This window comes from Scyliorhinus torazame, chromosome 9 (genome assembly GCF_047496885.1).
Source record: "Scyliorhinus torazame isolate Kashiwa2021f chromosome 9, sScyTor2.1, whole genome shotgun sequence".
Taxonomy (NCBI): Eukaryota; Metazoa; Chordata; class Chondrichthyes; order Carcharhiniformes; family Scyliorhinidae; genus Scyliorhinus; species Scyliorhinus torazame.
This window is the reverse complement of record NC_092715.1, coordinates 207487046-207503666: the sequence shown is the minus strand read 5'-3', so window position 1 is coordinate 207503666 and position 16621 is coordinate 207487046. Positions and strand designations below refer to the sequence as shown.

At 43.4% G+C, this 16621-nt stretch overlaps 1 protein-coding gene across 3 annotated transcripts in view; it reads left to right on the top strand.

Moving 5' to 3' along the window:
- Positions 1-16621, top strand: part of LOC140429706 (poly [ADP-ribose] polymerase tankyrase-1) — a 204039-nt gene that overhangs the window by 54432 nt on the left and 132986 nt on the right. For all 3 annotated transcript variants that reach the window (XM_072517034.1, XM_072517033.1, XM_072517032.1), the window contains exon 4: positions 15701-15737. In XM_072517034.1, the coding sequence (XP_072373135.1) occupies positions 15701-15737 (37 nt within the window). The remainder of the gene's footprint in view (positions 1-15700; positions 15738-16621) is intronic.

The following is a 16621-nucleotide window of genomic DNA, read 5'->3' as shown; positions in this document are numbered from 1 at the left end:
TCTCACATGACAACCCCCCACTGCGCTTCCGTGAGCCAGCCTGCACAGCTAGCTTGGTCACCCCGCCCATAGCGCCAAACATTTTCCCACCTATTGTTACCCCCCCCCCCCCCCCCCCCCCCATCATCATTCGGGGACACCTATTCAAGAGAAAACATTCCCAGCTCAGTTAACCGAAAAAAACCAAAAAGAAAAGAAAAACCCCACATCGAACATCCCCCACCAGTACAAATGCAAACTTTAACTTGCAAAAGAAACACGGCAGCTCCAGGATCGATACAGATATAGAGCAAATATTACAAATATAGGGCAAAAACCTTTTTAACGTGAACACTGCAGCAAAGTTGAAACACCCCTACCAGCCTTTTCCTTCTGGCGAAGTCCATCGCTTCCTTGGGCGACTCAAAATAGAAGTGTTGCTGTGACCCAAAGACGGGCCGGATACAGCAGTCCAAACTTCACCTTCTTCTTGAAAAGGGTCGACTTTACTTGGTTGAATCCCGCTCTTCTCCTGGCTACGACCGCGCTCGGATCTTGGTAAATGCTCAGGATGCTGTTATCCCACTTACAGCTCCGTGTCTGTCTGGTCCACCATAAAACACGCTCTTTATCCAGGTATCTGTGCAATCTCACCACCATCGCCCTCGGATGTTCACCTACACGCAGCTTCTTCGCTAGTGCTTTGTGTGCCTTGTCCACCTCCAAGGGTCGGGCGAACGTCCCATACCCCATTAGCTTCTCGAGCATACCCGCTATATATGCCCCTGCAGCCGCTCCTTTAGACTCCTCCGGGAGACCAATGATCCTCAAGTTCTGCTGGCGGGACCTATTCTCTAGATCCTCCACCTTCCCCTGGAGCCTTTTCTGGTGGTCTCTCAGCATCCCCATCTCGACCTCCATTGCTGTTTGGTGTTCCTCATGTTCGGACAGTGCCTTCTCCACTTTCTGGATCGCCCGATCTTGAACATCTAATCTCTGTCCAGCCGAGCAATTGATTCCCTAATCGGGTCCAAGCATTCCTGTTTCTGCTTGGCGAAGCCCTCTTGGATAAACTTCATCAAGTGCTCTGTCGACCGCTGGGTCGTCGAGCCAGGACTCCGGTCATCCGCCATGCTTTTTCCCGCTTCAACCCAGGCCTTCTCTGTTCACCTATTTCTTCCTTTGTGAGCACTCCTGGTCGGCCTATCCATGCACTGATGTGGGACTCCTGCGTACGGTTGCGTCCCCTATCAATTTTCCAAGTAAAATCCGAGAAGAAATCGGGGGAAAAGGTCCAAAGGTCCGACCCAAGCGGGAGCCACCAAATGTGCAACCTACTCCTTCAAGGCCGCCACCGAAGTCTCAGTCTTTATTTTTTAATGAACAGGTTAGTGGTGAGCAAGCGCTAATAGCACTGATGATGACACCTATCCATCTCTTTGCTGATGAATGGGAGTAGACTAATGGTCATTGATTTGTCTTTTTGTGGGCGGGGCATAGCTGGGCAATATTCAACATTGTTGGGTGTTGTCGCTAAACTTGAACAGCGTGGCTAGAGACTCAGCTACTTGTGGAATACAATTCTGCAGTACTATACCCGGGATGTTGTTGGAGCCCATAACCTTTGCTGTACGAAGTGCCTTCAGCCATTTCTTGATATTCTGCCGTTTAAATTGACTTGACTAAAGGAGGAAGCTAAGATGGTGTCATTCACTCAGTGCTTCTGAATGAAGATGGCTGAAAATACTTCAGCTTTGTCTTTTACACTGATAGGCACCGCCACCATCAAGTATAGGGATGTTCATGGGGCTTCCTCCCTCCTGGTTTAATTATCCACCGCAGTTCATGATTGGATGTGGTAAGACTGCAAAGCTCGATCAAATCTCTTGGTTGTGCAATTGCATGCTGCTTTCGCTGTTTGGGTAGTTGTGTTATAGCTTTCCCAGCTTGGTACCCCTGGTGCTTCTCCTGGCATGCTCCTCTTGACTTCTTATTGAACCAGGCTTGATTCCCTAGCTTTATGGTAATGATTGAGTGAGGGATATGCCATGCGATTATAGATTGTAGGGAATGCAATTTCAGTGCTGGGTATGGAGAATAGTGCCTCAAGAATGTTTAGTTTTGAGTTGCTAGGTCTGTTCTGGAGCTGATCGACAAGTGAATGCATTCCTCCCTGAACGTTTCGCTATTCAGCGTTCGCTGTTGCGACTGGTTTCCTTGGCGACAGCTGCTGCTAGAAGACAGAGGACCCCCCGCCGAGGTCCCGCGCTCTCATTTCTTTCCCTCCCCCCGCCCCGCACACTGTTCAGAGCATGCGTGTGATCGTTCGCGCGGTCTCGCATCAAGATGCCAGTACAATCCTTTAGTGGGATTTTTAAAAAATCACGTCGAGGGTCGACTACACAATCACACGTGTAGACTATCTACAACATCGAAGGCATGTACAGCATTAAAAATTGTATGGTGTGCTGTGGTGCAGTTTTAAAATATTTGGTAATTGTCTGGAAGGTAGCCTTAGGTTCTATTGTGCTCTCTGGGAATCAGGAATCCAACCGTAATCATTTAAAAACTAAGAAATGGGTAATTCAAATCCTGCTGCATTGTTCTCTGTGCAGTATTATAGAATTTATTATTAAATTTACTGAATGTTTACTGAATTATTAGAATGTTTGAAACTTAATTTGAAAACACCCACTCATAATGTATATCTATGTAACAGCGTTAGATTTACATTTTCCATTCTTGTTTTAGATTCAGATTGGTGGGCATTTTTTCTTTGAAAAGGAAAATACCAATTTTACTGCCAGAATACTGATTTCTGGTATCTGGAACACTGATTTCAGTTGGAAAAGACTGGCAGCTCTGTCATTGTTGATGGTCGTAAAAACCCATCTGGTTCACTCATGTCCTTTGGGGAAGGAAATCAGCTGTCCTTACCTGGTCTGGCCGACACGTGACTCCAGACCCACAGCAATGTGGTTGACTCTTAACTGCAATTAGGGATGTGCGATAAATGCTGGCCCAGCCAGCGACGTCCACGCCCCATTAATGAATAATAACAAAATTAATAAAGATTTTAAGAACGAAGCGTAGCTTCTTTTTGAAGAAAAGTAAGAAAGTGTGTTCCTTTACATTTTTTGTTCATGTTCCCTCAGACGACAGCACTGCAAAATGGCTTGTTTTCTTAAAAATAAACTATGACTGGAACTGTATATTCATTATTTGCAATTGCTTTAAACTGTAAATGCAGGCCTTTCATAGAGTTTTCTCATGATCCATTGTAAGATGTAGTTTGATACTTAAGGTCATGTGCATCATGTTCATCTGTACAGGAAAAATACCAATCTTTTAATATGTTGATTGCAGAGTTTAAAAAATATATATTTTTTATTCTCCTTTTTCACATTTTCTCCCAAATTTACAACCAACAATAAACAATAATCAGTAACGAATGTAATGTCAATCCCCATATCAATAACAACGATCCTATCCTCCCACCAAACCCCAGACATTAGCCCGCAAGTTAACATAAATAAATGACAAAAAGGAATCCGGAATCACCCATAGTGACCATTAACACATACAGTCCCTCTCCCCCAGTGTTCAATGTGATCTAATTCTCGAAAGTGCATAATGAATAACGCCCATGAATTGCAGAACCATTCCGTCCTCCCCCCTCAGTTCAAATTTGACCTTTTCAAGCGTCAAGAATTCCAGCAGGTCCCCCCGACACGCCAGGGCACAGGGTGGAAAGGCTGCCCTCTAACCCATCAGGATCCGCCTTCGGGTGATCAGTGAGGTGAAGGCTACAACATCTGCCTCTGCGCCCGTTTCCAACCCTGGCTGATCCAACACCCCGAATATGGCCTCCCAAATATGGTCTGGGTCCAGTTTCACGTGCACCACTTTAGAGATTACCCTAAACACCTCCTTCCAGTAATCCTCCAGCTTTGGAAGGACCAAAACATATGACTGTGGTTTGCCCCCCTCCCCAACGTTCACACACATCTCTACCCCTTCAGAGAGCCAGCTCATCCTCGCCCTTGTGAGGTGCGCTCTATGCACCACCTTCAGCTGTATCAGCCCCAACCTCGCACATGAGCTGGAGGCGTTCACCCTCCGGAGCACCTCACACCAGAACCCCTCCTCCATACCCTCTCCCAACTCTTTCTCCCACTTTGCCTTGATCCCTTCTAGCGGCGCCTTCTCCTCCTCCAAAGTAGCCCCATAAACTGCCGATACTACTTCCTTCTCCAGTCCCTCTGTCGTCAGCATCTCCAGCAATGTGGAAGCCAGCTCTACTGGGAAGCTCTGTATCTCCTTTCTGGCAAAGTCTTGAACCTGCATGTATCTAAATATTTCCCCCTGCTTCAGCCCATACTTCGCTCCCAGCTCCTTCAATCCCGCAAAACGACCCCCAAGAAACAAATCTTTTAGTGTCCTAATTCCTTTCTCCTCCCATCTACGAAAATTTCCATCCCATTTCCCTGACTCAAATCTATGGCTCCCCCGAATCGGCATTTCCCTTGACCCTGCCCCCAACTGCCTCCAAATTGTTGATTGCAGAGTTTTGTGACATTGCACAATCAAAGGATACAACTTCATAATGGATGTTTGGACCATGTAAGAGTTAATATTCAGGCCCTCAATTTGGTGACTGGCTTATGCCTTGGTGGCCACCTCTGTGTTAAGCATTGCCTGGTGTGACCCAGGATCCTCATTCTGGCATGGCATTCTCTGCCACATTTGCTGCAAATGTAGACAGTGGGCTGAGAAAATGCCAGATTCAATTGCCTCTGTTTTCCGTGGGCCCTCTTCTCAGCCAGCTGAGCTTTTCATTTCTGCTCATCTCTTAAGTGCCCTTCCTAACAGTCAACCTTCAGAGGTCACAGCCGTTAGCAAATACCTCACAATTGTCAGTATCTACCATCTTCATATCTTGCTTGCAGGTTTCTTTTCATTTCTAGGATTTGGGCATTACTAGCTAGGCCAGCATTTATTGCCCACCCCTAGTTACCCTTGAGACGGTGGAGGTGAGTTATCTTCTTGAACTGCTGCAGTCCCTGTGGTGCAGGTACAAATACAGTGCTGGTCGGGAGGGTGTTCCAGGATTTAGACCCAGCAACAGTGAAGGAACGGCAATATATTTCCAAGTCAGGATGGTGAATGACTTGGAGGGGAACCTCCAGGTGGTGATGTTCCCATGTGCCTGCCTTTGTCCTTCTAGATGATAGTGGTCATGGGTTTGGGAAATACTGCCTAAGGAGTCTTGGTGAATTCCTGAAGTGCATCTTATAATAATAATCTTATTATAATCTTTATTGTCACAAGTAAGCTTACATTAACATTGCAATGACGTTACTGTGAAAAGCCCCTGGTCGCCACAGTCCAGCGCCATTTCGGGTACACAGAGGGAGAATTCAGAATGTCCAATTCACCTAACAAGCAAGTCTTTCGGGACTTGTGGGAGGAAACCGGAGCACCCGGAGGAAACCCACGCAGACACAGGGAGAACGTGCGGACTCCACACAGACAGTGACTCAAGCCGGGAATCAATCCTTGCACCCTGGAGCTGTTAAGCAACAGTGCAACCCACTGTGCTACCCAGTAGTCTTGTGGATGGTACACACGGTCGTCGGTGGTGGGGGGAGGGGGGAGTGGGTTAATGTTTGTTGATGGGGTGTCAACCAAGTAGCTGCTTTACCCTGGATGTTGTCAAGCGTTTTGTGTGTAGTTGGAGCTGCACTCATCCAGGCAAGGGGTGAATATTCCATCACATCCTAACTTGTGCCTTATAGATGGTGGACAGGTTTTGGAGGCAAGTTACTCGCCGCAGGATTCCTAGCCTTTGACCTGCTCTTGTAGCCGCAGTATTATATGGCTAGTCTAGTTCAGTTTCTGGTCAATGGTAACACCCCCCCAGAGTTATGTAGGCATTTATCAGCATAGATTCTTATGTCTGGCATAACGTATGGAAGAACCTAGATTTTCCACAATAGTGAAGAGGAAACCTGAGACTGTAAAGCAAGTAGAATTTGCGGTGGAATTTGCAGTATGAGTCAGTGTTGGATTCCACGTATGTCTGCCCAGCATTGAGCAAAGTGCATGGACCTGATCGCACTAAGAGGGAATGGCCCTGACTTGGCAGTATTGATATGGAACTTGCAAACATCAGGTATTAAATTTGTTGTTTGATTCCATTGATGCTTGAAGTATGTGTCTGTCTCTTCATCCCTCCCTCCATCCGTTTGTCCCTGCATCTCTTATTTTGCAGGTGGCTTTAATTAGAATTTATTTTTAAGAAAATGCAGGTGAGAAAAGACTGTTTACTGTCCAAATTTAGTTGATTGTTTTTAAAGAGGTAATTAAGATGAGGAAGATGCTATTTATCTTTGGCAGCTTAGTACACTCGTGTTGTAGAGTATTCAAAAGCAATTAAAGTTAGAACAGATGTGTAATTACCAAAGTCTGCCATGTTTTTCATTTCGCTGCCTCAATCAACCATTCAAATATTTTAAACAAATTTTACCTGAATAAAGCTTTTGAAATGTACTTTCTTTCAAATAATTGAGAAATAACTAAATGGATTTTGTTATGCAGTGAAACATTCCTATTAGTTAGCTAGTTTGAATGCTAATGATGAATCTTAGAAATTGTGTGTGCTGCAGATGTGAAAACTGCAAGCCTTGCTTTCAGCTAACAGGTACCACTCTGGACAAAAACTTCAAATCCAGACTTGAGAGTAGCTGAAACCTTCAAGTAGGAAATGAATATTGGAATTAAAAGACGTAAAGCACTTCAACCGATAATCTAAATCATTAGTCATTGTAAAGATTTCCTTTAAAAGCTTATTTGAAACTTTTGCTGGGAAGAAAAAATTGGTAAACAAAATTTTAAGGAAACATTGAGTTATTTGATTAGTTCATCAACAACGTATGATTACTTGTTCAGCAGCTCATCCAAAAATCTGAACAACAACACTCTACAACCCTGTTCCATTGTCGGCATACCAGAGCAGCTGTGTATTCTCTGCTGGATGCACTGCAGCAACTTGACAAAGTTACATGAGCAAGCCCCAGCAAACAAGCATCCTAGTTTCTGCGAAAGCCCTTTCTTTTGGCTTGATGCTATCTCTTACCTCATTTGTTGGTCATGGCTGCTTAATAGATGTGTGAAAAATATTAGGTTAATAATTCAAATGAGAGCCAGGCTGACTATAGAAAGTTCAGAGGGGGTGTGAAAAAAATTAGAAGCATAGAGAGTGTATGAGAAGAGACTGGCAGCTGACATACAAAGGGACTCCCCCTCTGTAGCAAATAAATAGTAGAAGCGGTGAGGCCAATTTGGGACCAAAATGAGGATTTGCACAGGAAGGCAGGTGGCATGGTTGAGGTACCGAATAAGTACTTTGCATCTGCCTTTACTAAGGAAATAGATGCTGCCTGGCATCTGGTAATAGGCATTGGACTAAAGAATGATGAAGAGGAGATATTAGAAAGACTGGCTGTACTTAGTGTTATAATAATAATAATCTTTATTATTGTCACACGTAGACTTACATTAATACTGCAATGAAGTTACTGTGAAAAGCCCCTAGTCGCCATACTCTGGCGCCTGTTCGGGTACACAGAGGGAGAATTCAGAATGTCCAATTCACCTAACAGCACGTCTTTCGGGACTTGTGGGAGGAAACCGGAACACCTAGAGGGAGCCCATGCAGACACGGGGAGAGTCTGCACAGCCAGTCGCCCAAGCCAGGAATTGAACCTGGGGCCCTGGTGCTGTGAAGCAACAGTGCTAACCACTGTGCTACCGTGCCGCCCTCATGGTTGTAAGTCACCAGGACCAAACCGAACAAAATTATGGATACTGTGGAAAGTAAGGATGGAAACAGCGAAAGTATTGTCTGTGATTTTCCAGTGCTATTTTGAGACAGGGGCAGTGCCAGATTGGTACCAGATCACTGGAGAATTGCAAATGCTACATCCTTGTTCAAAAAAGCATGAGTCATGCAATTACAGGCCAGCTAGTTTAACCTCAGTGGTGGGACGATATTTGGAAACTACAATCTGCGGCAAAATTAATTGAGCAAGGGAAGATTAATTAAGAATAGTAAGCATGGATTTAAGAGCGAATCATGTTTAACTAATTTGATTTTTTTTTTGATAAGATAATGGTAATGAGGTTAATGCAGTTGATGTGGTGCACATAAACTTCCAAAATGTGTTTGATGCCATGTGACAGACTAGAAGTTCAACAAAGTTTAAGCCGTGGAGTAAAGAAATTGTGGCAGCAAGGATAGTAAGTTGGCTGACTGACAGGAAACCGTACTGGTGAATGGTTGCTTTTCGGACTGGCAGAAAGTATATTGTGGGGTTTGCTGGGAGTCGGCATTCGGACCACAGCTTTTGTTGATCTATATTAATGTCCTAGACTTGGGCATTTAGGGCATAATTTCAAACTTTGCGGATGAACACAAAACTTGGATGTGTTGTGAATTGCAAGGAGAATAATGATAGACATCAAATAGAAATAATCAGGCTGATGCAATGTCTAGACATGTGGCTGATGACATTTAATACAGAGAAGTGTGAAGTGATAACGTTTTGGTATGAAAAATGAGAAAAGACATTATAAAATAAAGGACACCATTCTTAAAAAGGGGTGCAGGAGCAGAGGGACCTGGAGGTATGTATGCACAAATCGTTGAAGGTGACAGATTGAGAAATAGGTCAATAAGGCCAATGGGATGCTGGGCTTTATTAATCAAGGTATTGAGTATAAAAGCAAGGCAGTTATGGTCACTATTTATAAGACATTGGTTTAGCTTCAATTGGAGTATTGTGCCCAATTCTGGACACCACACTTAAGGAAGGATATGAAGAGGGTGCAGAAAACATTTATGTGATTGGTCCCAGAAATGAATGACTTTAGTTATGTGGATAAATTGAATGGGCTGCACGGTAGCACAGTGGTTAGTACTGTTGCTTCACAGCACCAGGGACCCGGGTTCGATTCCCAGCATAGGTCACTGTCTGTGCGAAGTCTGCATGTTCTCCCCGTGACTGCGTGGGTTTCCTCAGAGTGCTCCGGTTTTCTCTCTCAATGTTATCCCGAAAGACGTGCTTGTTCAGTGAATTGGACATTCTGAATTCTCCCTCAAAATGTACCCGAACAGACGCCGAGGGGATTTTCACAATCACTTCTGCAGTTTTAATGTAAGTCTACTTGTGATACTAATAAAGATTATTATTATTAATAAACTGGGACTGTTCTCCCTGGGGAAGAAAAGGTTGAGAGGAAATTTAAAAAACATGCTCAAAATCACAAGGGTTCCGGACAGAGTACATATGGAGAACCCGTTTTTATTGACAGATCAGTTGAACCAGAGGATACTGATTAAAAAGTGAATGCCAAAGGATAATATAATCTTTTTATTGTCACAAGTAGGCTTACATTAACACTGCAATGAAGTTACTGTGAAAAGCTCCTTGTCGCCATATTCCAGCGCCTGTGCAGGTACACAGGGAGAATTATTAGCTGGTACGGGAATTGAACCTGCACTGCTGTCCTTGTTCTGCATCACAAACCAGCTGACTAGCCCACTGAGCTAACCCAGTGTTGCTAACTTTGGTTGGCTCTTAATTTGTTGCTCGTTGTGTCTTTACTTCATTTGCCCTGTTTCTATAACCTTTGCTCTAGAGTCGCCAGGTATATTTGTGATAGCACCACGAGCTTCAAGTTCAAGTGCTGATCAATAACTCAACACACCAATTAGTAAGATTCAAATCAAAACACATTTATTATACACAGTAATCGCTACTCATGCATAAAACTCTACTTACTAGAATAGCTCTAACACTAAAAGGCCTTAGCTTTAGAACTGGCCCACCAGGTCAGGGGAACAAATGGCCTTTCGTTCGATTCTGAATCTGCAGGATTCAAAAGCTGGTATGGACTGGTAGCTAGTAGCGCCTATCTTGTAGTGTGCGTTGACTGGAGACTTACTTGGTTGGTGCAGCAGCTAGGCAGGTCACTGTCAAGGGTTGTTTCGCGCTGCTGAGTGACCCTGCCAAGAAGGACGAATTGAACTTGCGGGCTTTACTGTATAGTCCCCAGGGGCTTCGCGCCGTTCGGGGCGGACACCGTATCTGGTTCCAAGTGATTGGACTACTTCCTTTGTCTTGGCTCCTGCTGGCGCCAAGGAGTCTGGCTTGGCCTTATTCACCTTAAATGTTTCAATTGTTCCTGGGGATCGCTCATTAATATGCGGATGGTTGCTAGTTTCAGTGCTGTCTGGGTTTCTACAAGTTCTAATACACAGGAAATTTTGCACCTGATAGTTTTTCCTGGCTTGACTAAATTTCCCTGCATTCTTTGCGGACCTCCATTTTAAGTCGGGAAGTGGCCAACCCAGGTGGCTACACCAGCCCCTCATCCAAGGCAACATGAGGAAACACCCGTTCATGTAATGAGTAGTTGTGGTCTGGAATGCACTGCCCGAGAGTGGGGTGGGGGCAGACTCGATCGTGGCTTTCAAAAGGAAATTGGTAATTATCATAAGAGAAAATAGTTGCATGGTTACAGGAAAATTGCAGTGGAGCAGGAGTAGCTGCATTGCTTTTTTAAAAAGCCAGCATGGACACGACTGACTTGAGTTATCCTCCTGTGCTTTATGATTCTTTAACTATACAAGTTGGGTATGTGTAAGGTTTTGTATCATACCAGATACTTTTAGTCCAGCCCATTGTTTATCTGCAGGTTCAGTCATTAACAATTCCTTCCTGTTACCGTGATCAATTTATTTCTCATCCTTTTGAAGTGCAGCTTAATTAAGTTTAAAGCCTAGGTTGTGACTTTCCTTTTTTAATCTAATATTTAGTTCAATCATCTGGTCACTATTTGCAAGCTACTTTCTTATTAGATTATTGACACATTTTGGTTTGTTACTTTTAACTTAATCCAGTTGCCGTGTTTGTTCTAAAACATATTGTTCAAGAAAGCTGTTGCAAATACTGCTTCAGTCTAAATGAAAATTAATTTTCCCTTTATAACTACAGGCTACTTTGTCTTTGTATCAGGGAAGCATATACCAGGCACGCCAACCAAAGAGTTTTTAACCTGATGATGGTTAAGGCACGTAGAAGGCAAAAGTCAGTGTTGCATAAAGTTGATATGAGCAAGATAATAGTCAAATAAGATTTCAGATGCTCCTCTATCCTGGATATTTTTTTGTCGTCTTTATGCTTTCATCAGGTTTCTGAAGGATTCATTCTCATTCAGCTTCTTCTCTCCTTCACTCTGTGAATTGATGGCTGTGATCCAGAAAATAGATTTTTCTTATGCAATTCTGTGGTCGATATGACATGATGTTTGGTTAACCTCTGATTTATAAGTGGATTTCTGAAAAAATGATTAGCACACACTTGTGTCTGCAAGGAGAGTCAGCGGTTAGCAAGTGGTGTCAGAGTTGGGAAACTGGCTGGGTGAGGCTTGGTGAGGTTATTGCTTTTTTCTTTCACTTTTTTGCATGTTTGTGTCAAACTATTGAGGTGGCTCACAGAACAGTCTTACATTCAGTTGTGATTGTACTGTTACCGTTGAATCAATTGAATGCCCTATTTGGGCGGCATGTGGGCTCAGTGGTTAGCACTGTTGCCTCATAGCTCCAGGGTTCAATTCCCGCCCCAGGTGACTGCGTGGTGTCTGTGTGGAATTTGCACTTTCTCCCCGTGTCTGCGTGGGTTTCCTCCGGGTGCTCTGGTTTCCTCCCACAGTCCAAAGATGTGCAGGTTAGGTGGATTGGCCATGCTAAATTACCCCTTAGTGTCCAAAAGGTTAGATCGGGTTACTGGGTTATGGGGACAGGGTGAAGGCGTGGGCTTAAGTAGAGTGCTCTTTCCAAGGGACGGTGCAGACTCGATGGACCGGAAGGCCTCCTGCACTGTAAATTCCATGATTCTATTCCTAGGGTTGCCAACTCTCCAGGATTGCCGGAGTCTCCAGGAATTAAACATCATCATCTTAGTCCCTGCTGCAAGCAAACCCCAAATTCCTGGAAGCTTAAAAAGAATTGTTTTTTTCATTTGCATAAAACCTTTATTACTTACAACAATATTGGAGAGCGGAAATTGTCTGGGTGGTTACTTTTATGCCTACTGTGCTGCTCAATATTTATACCTCAATCAACATCACAAAAACAAATTATCTTGTCATTATCACATTGCTGTTTTGGGAGTTGGTTGCACAGAAATTGACAGCCGTGGTTCCTACATTGCTATGTTGACTATACTTCAACTATACTTCAAAATTACTTTGTTGGCTGTAAAGCATATTGGATATTAGAACACACTGAGGTTCTAAAAGGTGATTTTTTTAAAAAAAGAAAATATTTTATTGAAGCATTTGTAATTTTCACAATATAATATATTGACATTTCTAAAACAACCGTGCGGGTCGACGCACAAAGTACCCCCTAAAATAACAACAAACAATAAACCATGCACCCCACTTCTCCCGCCCTATCCCCAATTACCCGTACACTAAATTCCCTGTCCTTATTTAACATTACCATGCCTCCTATTTTCCCCCCCCCCTTTTTTTCCCTTTTCCCCCCTTACTGCTGACGTTCAGTTTTTGTGAAAGAAATCAATGAATGGCTACCAACTGCGGGCGAATCCCTGTAATGATCCTCTTGGAGTGAGCTTGATTTCCTCCAGACTGAGAAAATCTACCGTATCGCTGACCCACACTCCTTCGGGGGCTCCGAGTCCCTCCATCTCAGCAAGATCCGTCTCCGGGCCACCAGGGAGGAGAAGGCCAGGATATCGCCCCCCCCCCCCCCCCCCCCCCCCCCCCCCCCCGGAACTTCCAACACCCCAAATATTGCTAATTCTGGACTCAGAGTTACCCTACCTTCCAGGACATGCCCAAACCAGATGAACATGGTTGGCCGGGCAACCCCCACACCGCCCACATCTGCCCTCCACCTCGTCGAAGAACCTACTCATCCGAGCTACCGTCATGTGGGCCCTGTGGACTACCTTGAACTGAATCAAGCTGAGTCTAGCACAGGACGAGGATGCATTTACCCTTTTCAAGGCTTTTTCCCACAGTTCAGTTTCCAGTTCCCCTCCTTGCTCCTCTTCCCACTTCCTCTTCACCTCTCTGATAGGGGCCCCTTCCCACTCTAACAATTCCCTGTATATGTCCGATACCTTCCCACCTCCAACCCCTGTTTTTGACAGCAAACAGTAGTCCCCTCGGGGAGGCAAGGAAAGCTTGGGACCTGTCTCCATACAAAGTCCCGCACTTGAAGATACCGAAACTCGTTCCCACCCGGCAAATCAAACTCTTCCTTTAATGTCTCCAAGGTCGGAAAGCCCTCCTGGATGAATAGATCCCCACACCTCTCAATCCCTGCCCGCTGCCATACCTTAAAGCCCCCAGCCAGGCCCCCCCCCCTTTCCGGGACAAACTGGTGATTGTCACAGATCTTATGCTTCTTCCATTGCCCCCACACCCTCAGGGCTGCCACCACCACAGGACTTGTGGAGTACCGAGCCGGCAAGAACGGCAGGGGCGCCGTCGGTAAAGCCTCCAGACTCACACCGTTGCAGGATGCTGCCTCCATCTGCTCCCAGACCGACCCCTCCCCCACTACCCACTTCCTGACCATCGATATGTTGGCAGCCCAGTAATAGTTAATAAAGCTCGGGAGAGCTAATCCCCCTTCCCCGTGGGCCCATTCTAGGAATGTCCTCTTTACTCTTGGGGTGTTACCCGCCCATACAGACCTTGATATCGCCACATTCATACGTCTGAAAAAAGCCTTTGGGACAAAAATCGGGAGACACTGAAAAAAGAAAAGCAGTCTCTGAAGGACCGTCATCTTCACCGTCTGAACCCTCCCCACCAGCTTCAGTGGGAGCATGTCCCATCTACAAGTCTTTCTTTATTTGCATATGCGATTAACAGGCACAAAACTGGCCACAGTGTTAATGCTGCAATTGTATATTTTGGTACCACCTTTGCAGTTGGACCACAGCAATAGTGCTACTTTCGCACCTCTGATCTGTGGGAGTGTGATGGTTGACAAATCTGCTGTTGGGCTGGTTTATTTCGAGAAAAAATACATATTGCCGTATCTTTTGCTGTATCTTGTCACATGACATTTTTGGAAAGCTCTTAAAATCCAAACCGGAGATGAGAACTTGTTTGCTCGTTTTAAGATTATATTTTTTCTGAACATCGAATTGTTTTGGCATTAAATTACATGTTAAAATTGCCTCTTATATTGAAATCTAGACCATTCGATATTGTTGAGTTCAGAATGTGAATAACATTAAATGCAAAATTTATGGCATTACTGTCGGGTAGGAGAACTAATTGAACTTCAAAAGGATAAAACCAAATTAAGAAATGTGCTATCTTATGTATTGAACTTGTTATTTAAAAAAAATTGATATTCTATATTCAGTTAAATTATTACAATTTACAGAATCAATTGATACAGTAGTATTGGCATTGTGTAAATTCCATTTGAAAGCATATCTTGAATTTGTTCTTTTCATGAACAGGCTTTTCAAAAATCTATCTTCAATATATTTCTTCTACATCTAAGCTAGTTTCCATGGCGGTTTTTGACAAAGCCAATGCTCAGGGAATTGAGCTAGTGTCACCATGGTTACCATCTTAATTCTAGTATTTTGTGTAAAGAAAGTAGCACCACCATGTCTGTTAGAAAATCAGCCTGTGCATGAGTGTATGTAAACGTGTAAGCACATGTGCTAAGCAGCGATAGATATCAATCCCCATTTTATGAGCCTTTATTGCACTCAGCACAAACTTGGTAATGTTTGAATTAAGCACAGAAGCTTGCTCTCTTTCCTTTGTACTGCACACATTACCTTGCTTTCCCTTCTTGTGTTCTAATAGAGAATATCTGTTGCCTAAAATAAACTCGGCAAATTTTAAAGGAATTATTGTGCCAGTGTCTCTATTGCCATAGAAACATTTGTCCTTGTTTCAACCTGAGCTCACACCCCTATTTAATAACCCAGGGCTACACTTGGCTAATCTAGTGCTGGTGGCTCCAAGGGGAAAAAAACAATCTTAAAAAGCTGCCTGTTCACCCCAAGAGGATTTGGATACCTCTTCGACTTTTGTTAATAGCACAAGGCATGAAAACCGCTTTGTATATTTTACTAGTATTAATGTATATTTAAACTTTGCCCCTTTTCCATTGTGCAGCAAACTCATTCTTTGAATCGTATTACTTGGTAAACAGAGATGTTGTTTCTTAGCTGCAATATAATTTTAATAAATGTGCTTTTGAGTAGATAGCTTAAGCAAGTTGGAGTAAATCTTAACTATAAGTCATAGGAATTAATTTCCAATGTGCAGTAAGTCATGAAAATAATTGTAATTATTAAAGAATCTGTAATCACAAACATTTGCAGTCAAAAACAGGTGGTGACCATGATATGGGGAAACCTGGCTCTTGATCCTGTCACCAGAGTAACTGTATTTAAAGGCAGTACGTGTGCAGTGATTGGTTATTTAAATGGCTCCGTATGATTTGTAACCAGTCTCTAAGGCAGTCGTGATGCTTCTGTCTTCAGCTACGAGCGTCAGTGCTTCATTACCCAGTAGGGTGTGGACTTTCAGTATTTTTTTTCAGTTCATAACACTAATAATATGATTTTTTGCAATCACACAGGTGAATACAAGAAGGACGAACTTCTTGAAGCAGCGAGGTAAGTGTTATCTGCACAACATGTCGGTAAAGTCTCAAAATGTGCTTTATATTGCTTCGGCCTTAAATTATCATGAATAAAATGTGGTGTTTTTCAGACTACTGGTGGAACTGTTTTCCCTTCCCTCCCTGTTTTTAAACACCTAAACAAGAAATGGAATGTTTACATATCTTGCATATTTTCTGTGAAAGATCACATCCCTTTCAATTCAATGATCTCATATTGCACAGTGTTTTACTCGAGCAGCTAGAGCCTGATTCAAAGCCATTTCCTTTGCGATTAATGCCTATGACTATTTCTTTCTACCTGTTTTCTTCTCCGTTCAGAAGGGCTTTACTCTAACTGCTGTACAGGTCCAAAGGTGCTGCTTGCCTGTTTAGCAGTCTCCCAAATATGTAAGTACTGACAGTGACAGCTATTAAAACACCACAGACAATCCTCACTTAATCTTCACTCAGTTTCCACAATTGGATAACAATTAGATGTCCGATCCTTGATTGTTTTATTTCTTTTGTAAACTTGGGAGGACTGAATAACGATGCAAACTTTCTCCAAATACAGTTAATCACTTGGATATGATTTCCTTTTCTGCTCCTCCTGGTTGCAAAGATGACTTTAGTAGTTCACTGCATATCACAATATTCTGTCAATTGAAGGAGGGGTCAGAACTGTGGAAAGTAGTTCTTCATTGCATGAGATGGCCATTTGAAGTATATTAGAAGTTGCTAATGTTTGAGCTAATTGGTCTGTCAGAATAGAGTATTGTTCTAAAATTGCCAGCATTTTTAGTTGTTAAACTAGAATAAGTGGTGCCCTGCTTGTACAAGGGACACTGTCAGAAATTATTTTGTACAAATGCCTTTTACTGGTTCAGACAAAATAGA